The sequence below is a fragment of the Eptesicus fuscus genome, chromosome 6 (assembly GCF_027574615.1).
Source record: "Eptesicus fuscus isolate TK198812 chromosome 6, DD_ASM_mEF_20220401, whole genome shotgun sequence".
NCBI classification, from domain to species: domain Eukaryota; kingdom Metazoa; phylum Chordata; class Mammalia; order Chiroptera; family Vespertilionidae; genus Eptesicus; species Eptesicus fuscus.
Genome location: NC_072478.1, coordinates 16,934,631 through 16,958,893, shown reverse-complemented (window position 1 = coordinate 16,958,893; position 24,263 = coordinate 16,934,631). Strand labels below are relative to the sequence as shown.

The following is a 24,263-nucleotide window of genomic DNA, read 5'->3' as shown; positions in this document are numbered from 1 at the left end:
AGGCCGGTCTAGTTGTGCCTCTTGGAGTACAAGGAGCCAGAGCTGAACTGGGCTGAGTGGCCAGGGGCCCGTCCCACCCAGACTGTCTGGACAGGGGTGGCTGCTGCCTGCTTTCTCCCTGATTGGAGCTTAGGGAGCCCAGGGCTTCCTCTGGTTCCCTGGCCCCCTAACTCTCCCCAGGCCCCCGGTGGGCTCAGAACAGCAGGGAGAGGGGTCCTTGCCAGTTCTTAATAAAGCAGGACCCATCCAGTTGCCGCCTGTTGTGTGTAGCTGGGGGGCACTCATAGTCACAATACGGGAGGTGGACACCTGGCCTGGGGTCCCCGAATGGATATGGGGGTTACGGCGAGCCAGTCTCCATCATCTTCCTAGCCTGGTAGTCTCCTGAGCCCGAGCCTGAGGACATCTGCACCAGTCCCACCTGGCTCTGATAGAGGGGCCTGCAGGGGATGTGGCCCAGCCCCCACAGGAGGCACTGGATGGTCAGACATCCTTCCCTTTGACCAGCTGGCTTTGCTGGAGCACCCACTGTGGACAGGTGCCAAGGAAGCACAGTCCAATAAGGGAGTTGACACGGGTGAGGAGGGCTATTCAGTCTTCATTGGACACTATTTTCAGGGAACGTGAGGTAAATGATCACACTGACTACCAGAACCTGACCAGGGTGGGATAGGGAAAATGAGACTCAGAGAAGCGAAGCCACCTGCCTGGGGCTACAACGTGAGGAGTGGTGAGCCAGGACTCAAACTTGGGGACCCACTGGCCACCATGAAGAACCCAGACTTGGGGGAGGACACTTCATGGGGGGCTGGTGTGAGTTGGGGAAGGTGTGGTGCAATTGTGGGGTTAAAGTGGCCCATTTGGGGTGGGCCGGAAGGGAAGGTTCTGGACACAGGTAGAATCAGAGAGATCCCTCCAGGCCTTGGGCTCAGGGTGTTGGGGTCAGGCAGGGGGCAGCAGGCACTAGGCAGATGCTGGGCCCTGATGGGGGTGGAGAGGGAAACCCTGGCCCCTGCAGAGGCTAATCTGGGCCCAGCAGACAGCCCAGGCCCTGGCAGCCTCTGATAAAGCCATTGGCACCTGGCTGGAGGAGATAGGTTGGGTGCAAGAGGGAAGGGTGTGGAGAGGTGCCAGTGGGCTGCTGTCAGACCTGGGTTCGAGTTGTGACTCTGCCATCCCTGGGTACCTCTGGCAGTGGCTGCCCCTCTGGGGGCCTCTGTTTCCCTGTGAAATCCAGTGATGAGAAAAGGGTGCCCACCTTGGGTGCAGCCAGTCTGATGGAGGAGCCACAGTGAACACATGGCAGTCACAAGCTCAGAGCCTTAAGGAAGTAAACAAGGCCAGAGCATGCCTAGGGGCCTGGAGGTGGACCTGGGGAGGGCGTTCCTAGCAACAGAACAGCCAGTGCAAAGGCCAAGAGGCAAGACCTGAGCTTGGTGTGTTTGGGGCACAACCAGTAGGTGACAGGGGCGGGAGGAGGTGACAGGGGCTGGGGCAGCACCCAGGGCCAAAAGAGACCACAGGGCACAGCTCGGGGCTGCCTCCACACATCCGCCCCCGCCCCGCCCGCCTCTGACTCACCAGCGCCGACCCTACAAAAACGGCCCGCCCCACGCTGGGGGGTGGCAAAGTCAACAACGCGGGCACACGGGCAGCACGTCCCCAGCGGGCCCGGGTGCGTCACGGGGCGGGCGGGGAGAACCAGGAAGTCAGCCCGGGGCCCAGGGCGTCTGCACAAGTTTGCAGAGGCGGGAGAAAGCGCGCGGGCGCCCCGGGCGGCCAGGACCAGCCCTGAGACCCGGAAGACCCGCGGTGCGCCTGGTGGCCGCGCGCCCCGGCCGTGCCCCTCGCCAGGTGCGCCGTCCCTGCTGTGCGCCCAGGCCCGCGCCATGCGCCCCGGGGGCGTCCGCAGCTTCGCGCTGGAGCTGGAGCGGGGCGGCGCTTACCGCGGCGGGGAGCTGCTGTGTGGCCGGGTGCTGCTGGAGGCGGCGGCGCCGCTGCGCGTGCGAGCGCTCGAGGTGGCCGCTCGCGGCGGGGCGACAACGCACTGGCTCCAGGGCCGAAGCGTGGGCATCAACGCGGTTTCCAGCGACTTCACGGCCGTCGAGACATACCTGCGGCGGCGGCAGCTGCTGCTCCGAGGTGAGCCGCTCACCCTCCCACTCCATAGCCAGGATGCCCTCAGCACCCGCTCCCCAGTGTCTCAACTCTCCCACTGGGACATTCACCCACCGACCCCCTCCAAAACCCTCTTTGCTGGGTCCTGTTCCCCGTCCCCAGTGTCTGGGCACCCACCTTCCAGAGCACAGATGCCCTCGGTTTATTTATTTATTTTAAAAAATACATTTCTTTATTGATTTCAGAGAGGAAGGAAGAAGAGAGAGAGAGAGAGAAACCTCAATGATGGGGGAGAATCATTGACCGGCTGCCTCCTGCACGCCCCCCACTGGGGATCGAGCCCACAACCCAGGCATGTGCCCTTGGCCGGAACTGAACCCGGGACCTTTCAGTCCGCAGGCCAACGCTCTATAGAGGCTGTGCGGTGTGTGGTGGGGACTTCTGTCTGGGGCAGTGGTCGGCAAACTCATTAGTTAACAGAGCCAAATATCAACAGTACAACGATTGAAATTTCTTTTGAGAGCCAAGTTTTTTAAACTTAAACTTCTTCTAACGCCACTTCTTCAAAACAGACTCGCCCAGAGCCACACTCAAGGGGCCAAAGAGCCGCATGTGGTTCGTGAGCCGCGGTTTGCCGACCACTGGTCTGGGGGAATACCTGGGTGGGGCAAGGAGAGCCTTCTCTCTGGACCCCAGGATCCCTGTTAGCCCCAAGCCTGGGATCCCTGATTCCCAGGGAAGGCCACTGTGTCGCTCAGCCAGTGCACCCTCCCGCCGTTTGGCCCACAGTGTTTGCTGGGGCGAGTTCTTCCCTGGATTGGAGTTCTGGTGGCCTTTGCAGGTGAGGGGAAGGAGACTTGGGGTGAGGTCAGATTAGGCGGGGAGTCTTACCCTGGCAAATCTGTCCCCCACTCTCGGGCCAAATGGCCGGTCAGGAGCAGAACAGGGGCCACAGAAAGGGCTTTGGAGGGCCTGGCCTCTTTGGGTGACCCTTCCATCCCCTCCCTTATGCCCACCTGTAAAATATGCGCGGCAGGAGGCAGCTCAGACCTGGCTTTGCGGCCTGGTCCAACAGCCCCAGGTTTGGGGGACCCGGGCCTGACCAGCTGTGGAAACCCAGGCTATTGGCATGGGGTGTGGCAGGAAGGGGCCCCAGAGGAACTTCCTTTCTCCTGCAGCTCAAGCAAAATTGGGGCTGCTCTCAGCCTACAGTCCCCCTGGTCCCACTCACCGGTGGCTTCTTCGACACTGGAGAGGTGAAGCTTTCCTCACCTGCTGTCGGACCCTGCCCGTCTCAGGGGCAGTGGGTGAATGTCCATCTATAAAATGGACTGAGGGAAGTGCTTGCTCACCATGAGCCTTCCTGTCCTGCCAGAGTCACCTCACCCTCCACCTCTTCCTGGCTATGGCCTCCTGTCCTCTCTGGGCTCCACTGGGCGGTGACAGAAGGTTCCAACCCCTTGTTTCAGCCCCAGAGCCTCCTCCTTTAAGCAGACCCCAGACTGATCAGTGAGGGGACAGCCTCTGCCCCACCCTTTGGGCCTGCTCTGACCACTATCGCGGGCTGACCCTGTCTGGTTATGGCCGTCTCCCACTGGGGGTGCGGAGGCCTTCGGGGCGGGGCGGGGGGGGGGGGTGGGAGGGGGGGCGCGTCCCTGCGTGGCCTGAGCCAGACTCAAAGGGATGGCCGAGGTCGGCACGGCTTCGAGCGGCAGTGCATCTCGCTGCCAGGAGAGGGCGCAGGTCCCCCGTAGATCGCGAGGAGGCAACTTGCGGCTTAAAAACTCCTACGGGTGATTCTTCTCTCGCGAAACTGAGGCCCAGAGAAGGATCATCCCCGCCCCGAGGTAACAGCGCAGCCCTGGACCCGGGGGTGCCTGGAACTTCCCCTGCACTCGGCTCTGTCTGTGAGGGGACCAGGGCTGGAGGTGCCCAAAGCGGGCACAAGGGCTAGGCCTAAAAGGCTAGAAGGCATTTGCCCGGGGCTGGAATTTGGAAAAGAAATGTCGGCTGGTGCTTAAGTGCTTTGCGTTGGTGACCCGGAACAAGGCTCTGGGAAGGGTTCAGTAGGGGCAACACTGTGGTTCATGCACAACCCTCTGAGATGGGGCTTATTTCCTCCCGGCGCTGCGCACGTGGGAACGCAGGCTCCTAGAGGTCGTCACCAGTCCGGGGTCACCCAGCTGAGCGGGGTTTGAATCAGAGGAGGGGGGCAGCAGGTACCCGGGGGAAAGGGAGGCCCCACCGACTTCCTCATCCCTCCCCGTTGCACAGAGGAGGAAACTGAGGCCCGGGTGACCTAGGTTCTCAGCGCCCCGATCGGGGCCAGGCCATTCCACACCCCTCCAGCTCTGGCTGGACATGTCCCGGTCATATCTACAAACAGTGGCGGGTTGATGATTAAGCCAAAGGACCGAATGGTCTTTCTGAGTGACCTCAGGCCCAGGCCCCCGCTTCCTGGCCTCAGTTTCCCCTTTTGACCCCCGGGATCCGCGAGAGACCGAATCTGGTCTCCAGGGCTTCAGTTTCACCCCAGGGTCCACGAGGGTGGAGGGCTAGCCCACTGGGAGTCTGGGAGTTTGTTATTTTGCTCCACGCCTGGGCGGAGCCACGCCCCTCGCCGCGCCATTGGCGTATTCCATTCCGGGGCGGGGCATTGTCTCGCCCCCGCCCCGCCCTGCCTTATAAGAGCGGCGCCAGCGGCGGCTTGAAGAACCTCTGGCTGGCTCTGTACACGCTCCCGCGCGAGCCGGGTGGGTTCGCGTCCTGAAGCTGTGGCCTCTGCACCTCGCTCCGCCGTGTCAGGGGTTCGAGGCCAGGGTCCACGTGTCTAGGGCTTGCATCCCCGGCGCGATGCTGTTCGACAAGGTGAAGGCATTCGTGGTGCTGCTGGACGACGCGAGCGCGGGCGCCGATCCCGTGTTCAGCGGCGGCCAGGCCGTAGCCGGCCGGGTGCTGCTGGAGCTGGCGGGCCCGGCGCGCGTGGGCGCCCTGAGGCTGCGCGCGCGGGGCCGCGCCCACGTGCACTGGAACGAGTCACGCAGCTCCGGCTCTAGCACCGCGTACACGCAGAGTTACAGCGAGCGCGTGGAGGTCCTGAGCCACCGTGCCACGCTTCTCGGGCCAGGTACAATTAGGGACCCCTGCCTGGCGCAGGTGCTGCGCGCCCTGCGAACCCCTCAGCCACAGAGCCACCCCCTCTTGCTCCTACCTGCAGATACTGGAGAGACCACCACGCTGCCTGCTGGGCGCCACGAGTTCCCATTCAGCTTCCAGCTGCCTCCGTAAGTCATCTGGGGTGCTGGATTGTGGGGGAGTACCCCCCAGGTTTGGGGCTCCACTGCTTCGTATCTGGGGACCTATGAGCCCCAAGACTGTCTCCCCTGGGAGGCCCTCAGGAGTGTCTCTGTGTCTCTCAAGCCTAAGTCCTTGGGAATCCCCAACCTGCTAGTCTCTGTATGGCATCCCCCTGAAGCCCCTTCCTTCCACCCCAGGACGCTGGTGACGTCATTCGAGGGCAAACACGGCAGTGTCCGTTACTGCATCAAGGCCACCCTGCACCGGCCCTGGGTTCCTGCCCGCCGGGCCAGGAAGGTGTTCACTGTTATCGAACCTGTGGACATCAACACCCCTACCCTGCTGGTGTGTGGCTGGCTGCCCCTGGGGGGGTGGGATGGAAGCCCAGGGGCCTGGCTGCGGGAGGACTCCCAACTGGCTCCTCACCCCCTTCACAAATTGTCACAAAGTGCGGGTCACAGTTGGGTCCCGGCTGGGCGGGAGGCAGGCCGGGGAATGTCTGTTGAGTCCGCGCAGCCTGGTGCAAATCCCAGCTGCACCAATTTGCTTTGTGGCTCGGAGCGATTGTCTCACCCTCTCTGAGCCTCAGATGCCCGGTCTGTTAAACAGGGCACAGCCGGGGCACAAAATAATAATGGCTTGCTGAGCACTAATTACATACTCGCTTGCTCATTTCAATTTTAGCTTAATGAGATGGGTCATATCCCTAGATCCATCGTACAGATATTTCCTAGATTGTGAAAAAGAGACCAGGACACTTGGCCCGGGCTCAGGTCTTCCCTCAGCTGGGGATGGTCACCCCCACACAGTGACCCACTGATGCCTTTCTCCTCCACCCGGCAAGGCCCCTCAAGCAGGAGCCCGGGAGAAGGTCGCCCGATCCTGGTACAGTAACCGTGGCCTCGTCTCCCTCTCAGCCAAGATCGACCGCAAGGGCTACACGCCAGGTAGCGGCGGGAGCAGCCCGATCGGGAGGAGGGCCGGCGTCAGGGCTGCGGGTGGGGAGACTGAGGCCCCGCCCCGCCCGTTACAGGGGAGGTGATCCCTGTGTTCGCTGAGATCGACAACAGCTCCACGCGCCCGGTGCTGCCGCGGGCGGTCGTGGTCCAGACGCAGACCTTCATGGCGCGAGGCGCCCGCAAGCAGAAGCACGCCGTGGTGGCCAGTCTCTCGGGCGAGCCTGTGGGCCCGGGGCGGCGGGCGCTGTGGCAGGGCCGGGCGCTCCGCATCCCCCCGGTGGGCCCCTCCATCCTGCACTGCCGCGTGCTGCACGTGGACTACGCCCTCAAGGTGGAGTATCGTAGGAGGCGGGGGCGGGGCGGTGCAACGGCTCTGTCCCCAGGCAGGGTCCCCCACGGCTGGTGCTGGGGCCTCAGGACAGGCAGGGCCTCCTGTAGAAGGCAGGTGTGGTGAGGCTGCCTGGGCACCCTCCGTTGTGGCTCCTTCCTCCAGGTCTGCGTGGACATTCCGGGCACATCCAAGCTGCTCCTCGAGCTGCCGCTGGTCATCGGCACTGTCCCCCGGCACCCTTTCGGCAGCCGCTCGTCCAGCGTGGGCAGTCATGCCAGCTTCCTGCTAGACTGGGGGCTGGGGGCCATGCCAGAGCAGCCTGAGGGTGAGTGCCCATCCTGGTGTCCCCAGGGGAGGGGTCGAGGGCCAGGCCACCACGCCCTCCCCAACGTTAATGCCCCATCTGTAGTAGCACCCAGTGATGATCACACTGACCACCACGGATCCCCCAAGAATCTGAGGCTGAGGACACAGCCCAGCAGCCCAGAACTGGCACAAGGAGGCTCCTGGCCACTGTCCCCAATTCCAGGGCTCCCCGCCCACCACGACCCTCACCCCCGCGGCTCTCATTTCCAGCCCCTCCAGACTATTCAGAGGTGGTGGCAGGTGACGTGGCAGCCGGCGGGCAGAGCCCCTTTCCTCTACCTCAGGACTCCGGCGTGAGCCTCGAAGGCCCCTTCTTCGCCTACATCCAGGAGTTCCGCCTCCGCCCGCCACCCCTGTACTCCGAGGTGAGCTTGGGGATCCAAGAAGCCCCCAGGCCTTTCCGGGCCCTGGGAGCCGAGAGGGAGGTGGGAGACACAGGAGTTTTAAGTGTTGATGAAACTCCTGTATATACATACATTCAGGGCCTGAACCAGCCTTGAGCCCAGTCTGCTCTAAGGGTTGGAGACGATCAGGGCAGAGAGGGGTGTTTCTGCACCTCTGGTGCCCCCCCTGAGGCTTGATGGGTTTGTTTTCCTCAGGAGGACCCAAACCCCCCCTCTGAAGCCATGAGGCCACGCAGCATGACCTGCTGAGTGGGAGCGGAAGTGGATACCTCCAGGGATGAGGTTGCACATGTGCTTCCAGCCTCCGTGGACATGGGGAGCGGCTGGGCCAGGAGAGACACGCCTGCCTGCGGTTGAAGTTGGGGAAATCAAGTCTTGGACCGAGGCAGGGCTATTCACATGGGACAAAGGAAGAGCCAGTCTGGCATCTGACTGAGCTGGTCCTTCTCAGGCATCAAATGGCTATTGCAGGATCCGAGTGACTGTTCAAGCTGTCTGTGCTGGCCTGTGGACCAGGCTGGGCTCCCCAGGAGCCTCCAGTCTGGGAGAGACACAGCCGGGCACAGATACTTCTAGTCTAGTGGGACCAGAGGAAGGCCTGAGAGAGTCCAGGGAAGGCTTCCTGGAAGAAAGGGCATTTTAGCCGAAGCTTTGGCAATATGAATAAGCTCAGGAGACAGGCAAGCAAGAGAGAGGAGAAGTCAGACAAGGTCAAAGCTCAGGGAAGCTTGGAGACTGCCCCCTTCATCTTAGCACCGGGGCTCGGAGGGTAAGTGCTTCCGTTGAGGTCACACTGCAAGGTCCAGCGGGCGCGAGGGCCCAGGAATGAGTCATTCAGGGAAGCAGGTCCTGGGAGCTACGTGGGACCTGTGGGCGTGGGCGGCAGGGGCAGCGGCTCCAGCCTTTGAAGCCTCTGAAAGCTGGAGATTCTACCCCAGGCTGAGACCGCCTGAGGGCTTCTCCAGGCACTCAGACACGGAGCTGTGTGGCCGGGAGACCCAGGTTCAGAGCGGGACAGACAAGACCTGCTACATAACTTGCACATGAAAATGTGGGGGCCTTGTTCAAGGAGTATTAAGAATTTCAAGATAATGACGACAGAGCATTCAACCAGGCCCTGGGACAGAGGTCGGCCTGGGGGGACGCAGCAGGGCCAGTGTGCTTCTGGAGACCCCTGTGTGCAGAGGGACAAAGCAGGAGGGAGTGGCTGGATAGGCCCCCGGCTGCAGAGGCCTGGCCCTGGCTGGGGCAGAGTCCCGGCCTGGGTCTCAGCATTCCTAAGCCTTAAATTGTTCTCTTTTGTACGATTATTTTTTTAAAATAAAAGTGTGGAGGAAGAGACTAGGCTTGTTGGTTTCTCTTCCCCCAGCTGCTGAGGAAGCTGGGGTAGCCTTGACTACCGTCCTGATCGAATTCCAGGCCAAAGAGGGTTGAGTGGCCCATTGTCCAGAAGGGGAAACTGAGGCCCAGGGACACACAGGGAGGCTGGGCTCGGGTTGGAGCCAGACCCCCACAGCCCTCACCTCTCCCCTGGTGCAGTCACAGGTGCTAGTCATGTGAACGGTGAAGGACAGGAAGCTTCTGTTCTCCGCAAATGGAGAGGAAGAGGCTGGGCTGGATAGGGTTCCGGGTTGCAGGAGGTCCTGACTATCTGAGTCTGGGTTTTTTTCTTTCTTTCTTTCTTTCTTTTTTTTTTTTTTGATATACAATTCCCATTTCATAAAATGAACCATTTTAAATATATTTTTTATTGATTTCAGAGAGAAAGGGAGGAGGAGAGAGAGATAGAAACATCAATGATGAGAGAGAATCATGGATCGGCTGCCTCCTGCACGCCCCCAACTGGGGATCAAGCCCGCAACCCGGGCATGTGCCCTTGACTGGAATCGAATGTGGGACCCTTCACGCCACTGAGCCAAACCATCAGGACATAATATGATCCATTTTAAAGTAAACAATTCTGTAGTGTTTAGCACATTCACAATATTGTTCAGCCATCACCTCTATCTAGTTCCAGAACATTTCATCACCCCGAGTTGAGACCCCGTCCCCCTTAGCTGTCACTCCCCATCCCCTCTCCTACCCGCTGGCAGCCACTAACCTGCTTTCCGTCTCTAGGTTTGCCTGTCCTGGACATTTTGTATCAATGGGGTCACGCACTCTGTGGCCTCTGCGTCTGGCCTCTCTCACGCAGTATGTGTTTGAGCTTCACCCACATTGTAGCGTGTCATGGCTTCACCCCTTTTTATGGCTGAGCATTACTCCACTGTGCACGGACTGCATTTTGTCCGTCCCTTCACCAGTTGATGGACATTTGAGTCGTTTCCACGTTTTGGCGCTTGTGACTAGGGCAGTGGTCGGCAAACTCATTAGTCAACAAAGCGGCAAACCGCGGCTCACGAGCCGCAGTTTGCCGACTACGACTAGGGCTTCTGTGGACCAATGTGCACAGGCTCTGTCTGAACACTCACAGGATTAACAGGCAGCCCGAGTGGTGGGAGGTGTCATTCTCCTGGGGTTGCAGGTGGGAAAGTGAGTCCAAGGGAGGGAGGTGGCTTGCCCAGGGTCCCACAGTGGGGACTGGTGGAACCGCCACTCAAAGCAGCCCCTGGAACTCAGGAGGCCACACCCCACTGGCGGCTCCCGCAGAGCCAGCAGCTCAGGCTCTGCCTCGGATTCTGAAGTCCTGCCCCTTGGGCAAGGCCCAATGAAAGTCCTGGTCTGATCCTAGACTGTCCGCCGGCCAGGCTAAGGGCCCACGGCCGTGAGAATTACCTGGCCACTCAGGGTGGTCATGGGTGGGGCTGAGGGGCAGGGATGGGTTCTTGGGGGATGGGGGGTGGGAACCTAGGGACAACAGTGGGAGATGTGGGTTGAACCTTTGCTGTGTGACCATGGTCAGGGCACTTGCTTCGGAGCCTCAGTTTCTCCATCTGAGACTCTGGGACACCTCCCCTCCATCATCTTCTCCCTTGATCTGCGTTGGGGCCCTGATTTCCAGCTGCTCCTGATCCTGGGGTCCACCCAGCGCTCCCTGTCCTGCAGCATCTGCTCTGGGCAGCTGACCTGGCACCCAGCTCGGCGTGTGCCAGACCTGAGTGTCCCTGAGACTGGGACCAGGGGAGATCTTTCCACAGCACGGGCACCCAGACCCCAAAGTGCCGCCTCTAGAATGAGTTCCCCGTGGCCCAGGGAGTGCATGACGCAAGATCCCAGTTCCCAAACTGAGACGAGTCCCAGGTGTTTATTGCAACAGCGGATGTGGGTGCAGTTCTAAAAAAGGTTCTCCCGGCAGGCTCGGGAGGACAAGCCACCCCGTGTCCCCAGGAGTCCTGCATCTGCAGCTCTGGGGAACCTGGTCCTTAGAGGAGATGGATTTTCTGTTTCAGATCACTGATAACCAGGATGCAGCTGGCTCGGGCAGTCCAGAATCCAGGGAGTGGCCCTTAGGACACGGAGGAGAGTGACCAGATCTTCTCCTAAAATAAAAGCCCACCTCTCCCCAGGCGTCTAAGACCTCCCACCATCTCTCCTCCCAGCTCCTTGTCCATCCCTGGCTGTTACTCCAACACCCGAAGCTGGTTCCCGCCCCAGGACCTTTGCACAGGTGCCTTCTGCTGCAGACGCTTCCCTGCGGCCGGCTCCTCTTTATTCCCGGCCTCACCTTTCCGGGGACATGCCGACCTCCTGGCTGATGTCGCCGCACAGCACCCTCCCCCCTCGTTCCCTCTCCCTGTTGTCTTCATAGCCCTCATCACGCTCTGAAATTCCTATTTAGATATTCACTGATTTGTCTGAACCTTGGAGGGCAGGGCTGGGTTAGATCGGTGTCCCTGGCTCCAGGACACGGCAGGCATTGCTGACTGAGTGACTGGAGGGGACTCCTTCCCTGCTCTGGGGTAAACAAAGTTTCCGGTGAAGGTGGGGGTGTCACTGCCTTGCACTGGTTCCCAGGACCCCCAAATCAGACCTGGCACCCGTTCAGAGTCTGCCTTTGGCTCTCACTCCTGTCTCAGTCTCTCTCACTATCTCTGGCTCTGTCTCTTGCTCACCATCTCTCTTGGTCATCATCTCTCTGTCTCTCTCAGTCTCTGACTCTAACTATCTGTCTCTGTGTCCCCCTACCTCTGTCCCTCACCATCTCGGTCTCTCTCGCTATCTCTCTGTCTCTGTCTCTAGCTCGCCATCTCTTTCACGGTCACCATCTCTCTGTCCCTGTCGGTCTCTGACCCTTTCACCATCTCTGTCCCCCACTGTGGCTGGGCAAGGCCCGGGGCCTGGGCGACAGGCAGGCAGAGCTTCCCCTGCTTGTTTTCCACCCTCGCTGGCAGGGGGCCCAGCAGGGCTGCTGTTCAGGAATCCTCCCCGCCACCCTGCTCCAGCCACGGACGCAGCCACACTGGCCGCTCCTCCCGGCACATTCTGTCCCGAGCGGCTGTGCTGAGGGTAGACGGGAGGGGGGACAATTTCCTGCTGGGCTCCAGTTACAGGACAGCCTGTCCTGGTGGCCCTGCTCCCCACCAGGGATGCGCCCTGATGCCTCCCCTCCCTGTGGTGGGCTTAGATCTTCCCGGATTGGGCCCCTCTGCCGGCGCATCCCCACCTCAGGGCCTTTGCACCTGTTGTGCCTTTTACCTGGAGCTTCCTCTCCCCAGATCTGCCCAGGACCTTCTCGCCTGAGGCCTCAGGTCACACGCTGCCTCCTCAGAACACTCTTCCGGTCTCTAGGCCAGGGCGCCCTGGGGTCCCCTACCCTGGCCTGGTGCATTTTGCTTCCTGATCTTTCCCCTTCCCCAGAGTTCTCTATCTGCTTGTTTGTTGTGGTTTCTGTTGCCCCGGAGCCCTGCTGTGTCCTAGCTCCAGGCACACAGAGTAGGTGTTCAGTGAATAGTTCAGAATTGATGTCACTTCCTCCCAAAGCTCCGCTCTGCTGAAGCTGCCCAGGCTCCCTCACTCAGCTCCCCACCCCCCTCAGCCTGCCTGACCGTGCACCCCTGCTGCTCCCTGCAGCCCCCTGCTGCTCCCTGTACCCCTGTACTCCTCCCTGCACCCTACAGTCTCCATGCCCCCCAGCCTTTGCCCAGGGAATCCTCCACGAGATGCACCTTTCCCAGCAAGGGGCTGGGTCTCTGTCGCTTAGGCCCCAGGGCTCTGCACACAGGACAGCCCTCATGCACACACACGTGCAGAAACACACACATGCACGTACACACGTAGACCCTTGGAAACGGGCCAGTGAGCAGGCACCGAGAATGCTGACATCTGTCCAAACAGGCACGGCAGTAATGACCGTGCTCACCCCAGCGCTGGGCACCCACAGCCCCGGGTGAGGGCTTGAGGGGTGTCCACAGGCAGAGCCCCCATTCCAGTGGAAGTGGCCATGGCCTCCCTGTCACGGGTGGGCACAGGACGTGGGATCGAATCTAGGCCCGGGTGCGCGCAGACTTGTCCACGCGGTCTCTGCCCTCGCTTTCCCTGCCCTGGAGTCTTCACTTTATTTCTGATGTTCAAGGAAGGCCAGGAAAGTCCCCGGAAAGCCTCAGGCTGGGCAAGGGGCCCGGAGAATGGGTGACTCAGCAGGTGGCCATTGGTGCCTGCCACCCTGGGCAGCTGTCTGGGAGGCTCACAGAGAAGAACAATGAAGAATGGGGGCTAAGGGTAAACAGGGCCCTGCCCCCAGCAGCAGGTGGGGGAGGGGAGGACTCCTCTGTGCTCCAACACCTCAGCCCTGATGAGCTTGATTCACAGGTGGGGAAACCGAGGCACAGAGAACAGGAGACTTGCCCAAGGCCCACCCGCCAGGATGGGGCAGGCAGGAACCTCCGAGTCTTGAGGGCCTCTACTCCCCCTGCCTGCCTTCGGTGAGCAAAAGGAGCCAAGTCCAGAAGTGGACATGTGATCAAATCTGGCCAATCAGAGCCTTTTGTCACCACAGACGCAGGAATTGGTTCGGGGATGGGCACGTGACTCTCTGGCTGAGCCAATCATCCTGGGAGTGTGGGGGCTCCCTGGAGGTGACGATGGGCCATCTTGCCACCATGGCAAGGGTAGCAGAACAGAATCCCAAGGACATTGTGGTGGAATCCACAGATACCTCCAGCCCCATGGAGTCAGTGGAGTCACAGGGAAGGATGGGGACTGGAAGGTGCTGGGACAGCTTCCAAGAGAGGAGGACATTGGAGGTGGGGCTTTGATGGATGAAGAGGAGTTCACCAGGGAGCTAGGCATTCAGGTAGAGGGAATAGCCTGTGCAGGCACAGCAGCGATAGAGCGGGCTGGGCTGGGATACCGAGAGGCCGCTGCAGCCCTGTTGGTTTATCTGCTCCTGGGCTGGGAATTCCCCCACCGCAGCCCCGCAGTGTGTGACCGGGTCTGTTTTGTTTGGAGCTGACGTTCCATTAATGTTTGTGACATAGGTGGCCCTTCTTCGGGGGACAGATGGATGAGATGGGCTGGGGGACGGTGAGGACGGAGAGGGTGCGTCCACCAGCGGGAAGGCCTGCAGCTGCTTGGAGCCCCGGAGCCTGGGAGCCGCAGGGCAGGCAGGAGGGTGACGGCCTGTTTGTAGACCCTGACCCCAGGCAGGCGCGTGCTCCAGAGGAAGGAAGGGGAGAGCTCAGCATCTGGACTCTGGGCTCCACCTCTTTCTTCCTGTGTGACCCTGGGCTAGTGGCAACACCTCTCTGAGCCTTCGTTTCCTCATCTGGAACCTGATCTCACTGTAGGACGGGCTCAGTAGTGGGCACGAGAGGATGTAAGGTCTGTGGGGCTGGATGAGGGTGCTGAGACCGTGGGGGGGGGGGGGTGCCTCCAGGACATTCCACCAGCAGTTCTCAGCCTCTTTGAAAACAGGAAGCTAGCTCTCGAGGGAGCCCCCAGCAGCGCTTCCTGAGCTTCCTCATGATGTGGCAAGGCCGGGTGGGGGAGGGGGGGGGGCGGGGGGGGGGGGGGGGGGCGGGCAGGGGGCCTGGAAAGAGGTAGTGCTAACAGGGTGCACCTGTGTGATTGCGTGTCGGCCTTGCTGGTGGAGCCATCCAGAGGTGTGTGCACACGTGTTACATGGACCTCGCATGTGGGTTTACACATCTCAGCCAATGTGGGAAGCAGACGTGCGTTGCTACACGCACTGTGGCAAGCCTGGGTTTGATGCTGGCAGGTGTCTGTCAGCAGTGGGTAGCGGTGTGTGCCGGCTGTGCTGGCATGGGCTGGTTTGGACTGCCCGGTGCTGGCCGATGGGAGCCACCCCCAGGGCCACCCTGATTCAGCTGCCAGTGTCACTCCCGATTCCATCTTTCCCTGCTCCAAACCCACACGGCTCCTCTCGGTCCCCAAGGCTCTGTGTGGCCCCACCTCCTTCCTCCCCCCTGCCCTCTCCCACTGCTCACCGGCCTCAGCCCACTCGCCTCCTTGCTGTGCCTTGAGGCTCCCAAACAGGTTCTGGCCTCAGGGCATTTGCACCTGCTATGCCCACTGGCCGGGCTGCTCCCCCCTCCCCTCCTCTCCGTCTCTCAGGCCTCAGAATAACGGCCTTGCATGAGTCACCCCCTCGTGATTCTCACCGCCCCCTGCCCTGCCCCCAGTCTGCACCACAGGCCCCAGCTTTGACTTCGTCAGCACCTAAGATGGGTGGAGCCTCGGTTTATTCTTCTGCAAACCAGGACCAATCTCAGTGTGGCCTCACTTGCCCAGAGTCACCCAGAAAGTGGAAAAGCCTGGATTCAGACCTGGGCTGGTCTGATCTCAGAGCCTTTTCCTTGTCCAGTTGGGAAAAACACGTGTGGGTCAGGGACAGTCTGGGGTCCCTCAGCCATGGAGGCCAGATGAGGCCAAACGGGAGCCTCCTACACGTTCCTGGATGCCTTTTATCTTGCTGGCAAACTTCTATTCATCCTTCAAAACCTCACCTCTAATACCCCCCTGTCTCGGACCCAGTCCTGACCCCAGGGCCTGAGGGCATCTGTATCTGGCTGCCAGGGCTGAGGCCTCTCAGGAGTCCAGCAACACCCAGCCAGCAACATGAGACCATGTTTTCCACACGCAGACTTTCTGGATCTGGCCCAGGTGCCCCTGGCAGGCTTAACCCCAGGAGGTGCCTCCTGCTGGCGTATCAGCCTCAGGCCCTGCCAAGCTCTGTGGTTTAGAAAGGCAGACAAGACATTCCACTTGACCCAGAGGCCCGTGTGTTTTGGGCACTTTCCTGCGCAGGCCAGTGGCCCTTCTGACCTCGGCTCACGTCAGCCCCGTGCCAGGCTGGTTCACCGGTGGCATGGACCAGACCTTCTAAGGCCCAGGCCGCGCAGTGGAAGTTTTTTGCTGGTGTCTCAGTGCCCCAACCAGGGCAGCCGCGGGGACTGTGAAACGAGGCTCAGGTCCCTTACACACCCTCCCCAGAGGCCATGAGGTCCCATGTGGCCCAGCCCCCACAGCCTCCATCACAACAGGTTCAGTCCTACCTCAGGGCCTTTGCACATGCTGTTCCTTCTGCCCAGATAGCCCTTCCTTCACTCCCCACAAGCCCTCACCTTCTCCTTTTTCAGGTCCAAGTCCAAACGTCCCCTCCTCAGAGGCCCATCAGCTTCCCTGACCAAAGCTGCCCCAGTTTCTCTCTCAGCTCCTCCCTGGTGCTTCTAGAATTCATAACTAGACTATATTGATGGGTTCACCGCTGCCCTCTCCCTCCCTCTGCAAAGGGCGCTCTCAGGGCAGAGCCACAGTGAGAGCGCAATGAACGCACCACAACAGATGAGATGGCAGGAACCTAGAGCATGCCCCCCAAGGGAGAGGATCCCTGCCTCACCCCTGGCCCCCAAATCCTTGCTGCCTCCCTCCCCCGGAGCCTGCTTGGTGTTTGGGGTAGTGGTGGGGGAAACAGACGGCCCCACCCGTTATCCATGCACTGACCTCTCCCAGGAAACACTCCCATCACGGTCGGGAGCACTGTTCCCCCCAGACTCCAGGCCTAGAGAGGCCCCTATTCTGCACCCCCCCCCCCCCCCCCACCGCATGGATGGAAGTCCAAGGTCACAGAGGCCCTGTCCCGGCTTCCACGCTCGGCTCCCACTCCAGGCGTAGCTCCCCACGTCCCTCGGGAGAAAGTCCAGCTCTTCAGCTCAGAGTTCCTGGTGCCGCCCAAGAGGGCGAGAGCCGTCCTTCCTCCTCCGCCTAATTCCCAGGCCCCTTTGCGTCTGGTCTGGTTGGTTGGGCGCCCAGTATTGACTGTTCACACGATGTCAAGGCACATTGACAGCCGTCAGAGACCAAACGTCCCCTGCACCGCGCAGGTCAGCATGTCGGCTGGATGTGCCTCTCGCAGAGTCGAGGGGCTCGCTGTTGGCACAGGGTATGCACACCGTGGACCACTGACCACGGACCAGAACTTAGAACAGGAATCAGCAGCTTTGGCTATAAATCGCCAGATGGTTAATAGTGGAGGCCTCGCTGGCCGTGCTGTCTCTGAGTGTAGCTATTCCACTCTGCTCACGTGCAAGCGGCCCTGAACAACACACAAGTGAGGGGGCATGGCTGGATTTCAATAAAACTTTATTCGTCGCCCTGGCTGGTTTTGCTCAAGGGTTCGAGCGTCGGTCGGAGGACCGAAAGGTCGCAGGGTTGATTCCCGGTCAAGGGCACATACCTCAGTTGCAGGTTCAATTCCTGGCCCCCAGTTGGGGCGAGGGCAGGAGGCAACCAATCGATGGGTGTCTCTCTCTCCTCCCCCCACCCCCCTCCCACTCTCGTGGAAAAAAAATATCTTCATTCCTGGGGTGAGAATTTTTTAAAAATAATTTTTTAAAAATTTTATTTGTGGACCCTGAACTTCGAATTTCCTATAGGTCTGATATCTCACAATACGTTGTCTTTGGGTCTGTTTTTGGTCATTTAAGTGTGGGAGCCATTTCTAGGTCATGAGCAGAGCCGTAGTTGGCCCGCCCCTGGGTGAGGTATCCAAGTATCAAGATTCACTGTTACGAAGAATCGGAGAGTCAAATGCTGTTAAAAGACCTTCCAGGTAGCCAGCTGAGAAATATGAGGGCAGGTGGGTGACGAAGGGGGACCACTGACAAGGAACAGGTATCGGGACCCATGTGTATTTTTAGCATCCGAACAAAGCAAGCATTGACCGCTGAGGGGGGTCAGGACCTGGCCTGCAGTCTGACCAGCCCCTGGCCCCGCACCTCACCGACCAGGCAGGGCACTGCTGCCCATTCTCCGAACGCTGTTTACCAAGTATCCAGTGACGGGGATGGTGGCAGGGTATCGAGTCACAGGGCAGTCACACCTAGACTTGGGCGCTGTGACAACAGCTCTAGACCAGCTGTTTACAGTGACACGAGACCAGCTGTTTACAGGGGCCTGGCCGCCCTGTGTCAGGCGCCAGAGTCCAGATAGTCCATGGAATGAGCTCGCCTGCCGGTTCCCCAGAGCCCTGGTCCTGGAACCCCTGTGCTGCAGCTGCCTCGGCAGGAGAATGAGGAAGGGGCTCCTGACCCGGGGAGAGGGGGGGCTTTTGCTCACTCAGGAACCTCAGACCAGTCCTGGGCTGTTTGGAGGCAGAAATCGAATGCTAACGGCATTGGGTCCCATGGTCTGGCTTCTATCCTCCCTCTCTTCATCCCTGGCTGTGCCACCTGGGGCACAGCACGTAACCTCTCTGGGCCTCCTCTTCCTGATCTGTAAAATGGGCAGGATGACGTACCAGGGTTGCCAGATGAAATACAGGATACTCAGTTAACTTTGCATTTCAGGTAAACAATAAAAAAAATTGTGTTAGTGTATTTCATGCAACATTTGGGATATACTTATACTTTTAAAATGTATTTGGTTGGCCCGGCTGGCATGGCCCAGTGGTTGAGCATCCACCTAGGAACCTGGAGGTCACGGTTCAATTCCCGGTCAGGGCACATGCCTGGGTTGCAAGCTCGATCCCCAGTGGGGGGGCGTGCAGGAGGCAGCCGATCCATGGTTCTCTCTCATCATTGATGTTTCTATCTCTCTGTCCCTCTCCCTTCATCTGTGAAATCAATAAAAAAAAATTTTTTAAATAAATAAATAGATAAAATAAAATGTATGGGTTGTTTATGTGAAATTTAAAGTCAACTGAGGGCCTAGATGTTTATTTGCTAATTCTGAGGCGCCTGCTCCCCACCCGCCCCCTGCCTAGGCTGAAGCCCCCAAGGGAAGTGATGAAGATCCTGAGGGGGCCCCAGCCCCGGCTCAGAGAAAGTACCGATGTCTCCGAGGCCTGAGGTTCGTCATCCCTGCCTTCCCCCCACCGCATGGGAACGCCTGGCCCAAGTAAGGCCTGGTGATTGGCTCCTAAACGCATCACCTGTCTCTGGTGAACAGCAGCAGGGCTGGTGTGACAAGTTGACACCTTATTGAAGAATTTCCCTGGACCGTCAGCAAGAGCCTCTGGGCACAGGGGTCCCGCAGGAGGCGGGGACCTGCTTCCTTCGTTCACAGCCTGTGCCCAGCACCCGAGCCCAGCACCCGGCCCAGCCTGCTCGGTCAAGAGTGGTTGAGTGAGTGACAGATGGGAATCAGTAGTTATTGAATTCAGTGATTGATCCTACCACTCTTTATAGAATACTACTGTGTGCCAGGAACCTCTACCCCTGCCTGCCCCGGCTCCCCACCAACAGGGGAGATGCCTGTTAACCCAGTCATCACCATAAACACAAGATTATAACTTGGACGAGACCTGCCAAAGGGAACCAGCCGCCCTGTTCCCAGTGCCAGGACCCCTGCATGTGGCCCAGGAGGGCCTCCTGGTGGAGGTGACGTCTGACAGGGACATGGAAGAGGAGGTTTGTGAGTATAAACAGGGGCAGCAAGTGCCAGTCAGAGGGTCCAGGGGCTGTTCTTGCGCCACCCCCAGCTCCCTTTGACAGTTTGCCGGCTCCAGCAGGTAGTGCACCAGGCTACGTTTGGGTGGCCAGGGCTGCCTGGCAAGTCGGACAGGAAGAAGTGTTCTCGATCGCCCACAGGACAAAAGACAAAAGCCCCGGCACATCCTCAGCCCAGGCGGGGGCGAGACAGACAGCGCCTGGCACCACCCGGCCCTGGAATTTCCCAAGGCGCCTGCCTGCCCAGTGCTCCCTCCAACCCGTGTTGCCATGGCCACCTGGGGGGGGGGGTGTTGGGGGGACACAGAGCAGAGGGCATGGGACGTGGCCATGGGCTGCTGGGCGGGGTCAGGAGGCAAAGAGAAGAGCGTTGGGATGCCCACCTGGAAACGCTCGGGACCAAAAACCAGGGCTGAGGTGGCACAGAGCAAGCACATAGCGATGGCCGCCAGAGCCTGTGAGCGCCCAGCCGGGACTTGCCGGAAGAGATCTCATTTAACAGCTAACAAAAGCCCCACCAGGCTGGTTCCATAAGCATCTCGGGGAAACTGAGGCTCAGGAGGATGAGCTTGCGGTGAACCCAGGACGCGGCGGGTCTTAGTTCAAAACACCGAAGGCTGCGTGACTTAAACAGCAGCCGTTCCTTTCTTCCAGTTCTGGATGCTACTCTGTGTGCTCACATGGCAACCAGGGCACCGGCGCTGTGTGCGGCGTGCGGCTCTCTCATTCGGACGCTCATTCCATCGTGGGGCTCCACCTCATGACGGCATCGCCTCCCAGGGGCCCCGCCTCCAAACACGTCACCCGGGGATCAGGGTTTCAGGTTACGAAATTTGGGGGGGACACAAACACTTAGTCTGTCACAACGCCCATCTTTCTTTCACTTTTGAGGTGAGAAGATGGAGGAGGCCCAGAGCCCCAGGCCAGAATGGGGTCCATTTGTCTCTAACCTCAGTAGCGCTGGCTGCACAATGGTGGTACTTGGCCAGCTGCAGAGGGAGGTGGGCGGACCCGGGCCCAGGCCCTTGGGGGACTGTGGCAGGAGGCGTCCCCAGCCCCTGCCCATGGCATCTGTAACTCACTGGATTCATCACGATGCTTGGGGTGAGGGAGGGGATTGGCTGCTCAGGGGCCACAGTGGAACTTTCTGGACGATGGGAACATTATCGCTGGGTTAACAGTTCCAGGACTGGATGCAAACACATCCAAATGTGCTCTTGTTTCGTGTGAGTTATACTCTGACCGACCGGATCTTAAAAAAAAGTTCTAGGACAGCCATTTGCAATCTTTTTCATCTCGTGGCACACATAAACTAATTACTAAAATTCTGCGGCTCACACAAAAATGCATTTTTTGCTGATCTGACAACATGATAGGTATAATTTTGATTCATTCACACCGGAATTGTGAATGAATCAGCACGACTATTGTTGTGTTGGCTGTTGTCATTTTTTACTTGACAATCTAAGGGAAAAGAGGTCAGTGCCCCTGACCAAATAGTCAGATTGCATGTTTTAAAAATCCTTGCAGCATGCCCGGCCGGTGTGGCTCAGTGGTTGAGCGTGGACCTATGAACCAAGAAGTCCCGGGTTTGATTCCCGGGTCAGGGCACATGCCCGGGTTTCGGGGTTGATCCCCCACAGGGAGTGTACAGGAGGCAGCCAATGAGAAACATCGATGTTTCCATCCTTCCCCTTCCTCTCTCAGCCACGGCACGCTGGGTGAACATCACTGTTCTAGGGTATTTTATTTTGAGACTGTGGGGAAAAGGCAACATAAGAGCAACATCTAAGTGCTTTCTATGTGCCCTTCTGTTTTGGAAACTCCTGCTTTTGATCGCGGCTCTGGAAGGATGAAAGGGATCTCATACACTGCACTCTAATGTCCAGGCTGCCTGTGAATGTTCTTCTTCTGATTTCTAAAGAAAACACATCAGGCCTTGGCCAGGTGGCTCAGCTGGTTGGAGCGTCATCCCGTACACCAAAAGGTTGTGGGTTCGATCCCCAGTCGGGGCACATATGTGAGGCAACAGATCAATGTTTCTCTGTCACATCAATGTTTCTCTCTCTCAAAACAACAACAACAACAAAAGCATACCCTCTGGTTGAGGATGAAAAAATAAAAAGATAAAAAAGATAAAAAATAAAACACATCTGTATTTCAAATTGTGTAAATATGAATATACGATGTATGAAATGGTATATAAATAAAGAAAAAAGGTGAAACAGCCCATTTGGAGGTGGAGGTATTATAGCATCCCAGATGTGCACACAGACGCTGCCTCAGTTTCCCTGTCTGTCCATGGGGGTGACAGCCCCTGCTGTGGCCTGAGGTGGGGACCTGGTGTTGCAGTAGCCGCTAGCGGGCTGGGATAGGTAGACCCTGAGCTGGTTTGGTATCTCCTATCCAAGTACTAACCAGGCCTGACCCTGCTTAGCTTCCGAGATCAGACGAGATCGGGCGCCTTCAGGGTGGTATGGCCGTAGACTGGTTTGGTATCTTTCACTCTCGGCTGTTGCCTTGCTTTGTGCCAAGGTAAGTCATTGTCCAAATGCTCTGCTGGGGCCACCGGGGGAGGCAGCGGCTGTCCAGGCCACGCTCCAGGGCACGGCTGCCTCGACAGGTTCAATCCTGGGGCTACTACTCTGGAACAATCTTGGGGGTGGTGAGGAACCCACACCAGTGTCTTGACACCCTGGAGCTCCTGGTCACCCACGTTGGACTCAGGGTGACCAATGGGGGAGCTTATGGCTCAGCAAGGGGACCTGGGACACCCCTTGGGGGCTCAGCAGCACGGCCGCTGGGGTGCGGGGATGAACAGAGTCAGAGTCGGCTCCAGGCCTCGTCTGCAAGTCCAGCCCATCAACCATTCCCCGGAGGTTCAACGTGGCTCATCCCACTCGGACTGGAGGCCTGGGGGTAGGTGCGGAGGGAGGGCGGGGGGAGGCCAGACAGGGACCCCGATCTTCCTGTGAGAGAGACAGACAGAGGGAGACACTGAGGGAGAGAAATAGGAGACAGACAGAGAGACAGTGGAGGGACAGAAACGGCACAGAGGGAGACAGACACAGAGACGGTCAGAGAGACGGGGAGACGGGGAGACAGTAGGAGAAATAAAGAGACACGGAGAAGCAGAAAAAATTCCCGGGCCCCAAATCTGGCCCATGGACCCCTCCCTGGCCCCCATTCAGACGGGGGCCTCTCTTGCATACAGGCGGGGAAACTGAGGCCCAGAACAGCCAACCTGCAGCTCCCCAGGCCGTGACCAGTGGGCCCTGAGGATGGACAGGAAGAGGCGGGACCCTAGGCGGGGGCCTGGGTGCTGAGAGTGAAAGGGAACCGCTTCCTGTGGGCTGCAGGGGTGACTCGGGGTTTGCAGCTGGTCCTGTGAGAAGCATCTCGGGTCTCCGTCGACCTTGGGATTAGCAGGAACCTAGTAAGGTCCAGGGGAGAGGGTGTCATGGGCACGAGGGCAGCGCCCGCTGGGTCCTGTGAACTGGGGACAGCCCACGGGTCACGGTGTGTTCTCGGCCGCAGGGCACGTTTGAAAACATCCATGACATCCGCTGTTTTAAAATGACCTCTGGGCACGTGGGGCTGACCTCATGGGGAATTCTGCTCCTGGCTTCCCCATGCCATTGTGGGAACACGCCGTACACACCCACAGCCCTGCCGGCTACTGGGCTGGAACAGGGACTGCCCCTTCTCACCCCGGGAGGGGCACCTGCAGTCCACACCGCCTCCAGGAACCGCCTCCCCGGGGGATGCTGGGGGAGGGAAGGCGCGGGGAGGGAGAAGTGGCGGCCTGAGGTTTTAGGGCAACTGGGGTTTCACTCCATCCCCTGAGACTGGGGGGCTGGCACTGGCCTGGTCATTGTTGTCCCTGTGGAAACGGGCTGAAACCCAAATGATCGGATCTGGAGAAACCCACCATCTCACCAGGGAAAATCCCTGAACCACAAGGTCCATCAGAAGCAGGGACAGAGAGGGCAGGGAAGCCAGGAGCTTACAATGAACTTGACGGACAGGCCAAACCAGGCAGGGGAGACGCCAGCTGTGGGAAAGTGGGTCCATCCAAAACCTCAGGACAAACCTCCGGCTGGAGCAAGGAACGGGGTGGGGAAAGAATGACCTGGTGAAACAGAAGCTGGGGTGGGAGCTCCCCCACCTGAGGAAAGAGGCGGAAAGAGGCCAGTGGTGCGCTCAGCCCTTCAGGGAAACAGACACAGTATTCAGAGATACTCAGGAAGCAGCAGAGGTGGTAGGTTTACCATATTCATGGACAGGGAGGTGGAGGAGGCTCCACGATACTGCTTCTCCCCACCTGATGTCTTAACACAATCCCAGTCAGAGCCACAAGAAGGTGTTGTTTTTCCCCCTGCAATTTGATAAGGTGATTCCAACATTTGCATGGAAGAGCAGAGGTTACAAACAGTCAGGACACTTCTGAGGAACCGGGTGGTGCTGCTGATCCTACCAGATACGGGACCCATTGCAAAGCCTGTAGCTGACTCAGAGGGACATTGGCACCAGACCAACGGATCGGAATGAAATCCACAGACACTGGATGCAGGTAAGGAATTTTGCTCCGAGACGGAGAGGGTCTGACCCAGCAGTGGGAAAGGGAGATGATCTCATAAAAGGATCTGGGAGTGAGAGTCCATGTTGAAAACAATTAAATTGGATCCTATGTCACATCATACACAAAACTCGATTTCAAGTGGGTAAAGGGGTTATGTGCAAAAATATAATAAAATAAAGCTTGAGCCCTGGCCGGTTTGGCTCAGTGGATAGAGCATTGGCCCTCAGACTGAAGGGTTCTGGGTTTGATTCTGGTCAGGGGCATGTACCTTGGTGGTGGGCTCGATCCCCCAATAGGGGGCGTGCAGGAGGCAACTCATCGGTGTTTCTGACTCTATCCCTCTCCCTTCCTCTCTGTAAA

General features: G+C 59.0%; 1 protein-coding gene across 2 annotated transcripts; it reads left to right on the top strand.

Annotated features, from left to right (window-relative positions):
• Positions 1–1,634: 1,634 nt before the first annotated feature.
• Positions 1,635–8,084, top strand: ARRDC2 (arrestin domain containing 2). Of its 2 annotated transcripts, none has more exons than XM_008156410.3 (8): positions 1,635–2,142; positions 5,336–5,402; positions 5,613–5,760; positions 6,260–6,362; positions 6,449–6,705; positions 6,868–7,030; positions 7,282–7,436; positions 7,671–8,084. In XM_008156410.3, the coding sequence occupies exons 1-8, from the start codon at positions 1,890–1,892 to the stop codon at positions 7,722–7,724; spliced, it is 1,200 nt and encodes a 399-aa protein (XP_008154632.1). In that variant the 5' UTR covers positions 1,635–1,889; the 3' UTR covers positions 7,725–8,084. The 2 variants fall into 2 exon arrangements, with proteins under 2 accessions (XP_008154632.1, XP_008154630.1); XM_008156408.3 differs by lacking the exon at positions 1,635–2,142 and adding an exon at positions 4,803–5,245.
• The last annotated feature ends 16,179 nt before the right edge of the window (positions 8,085–24,263 follow it).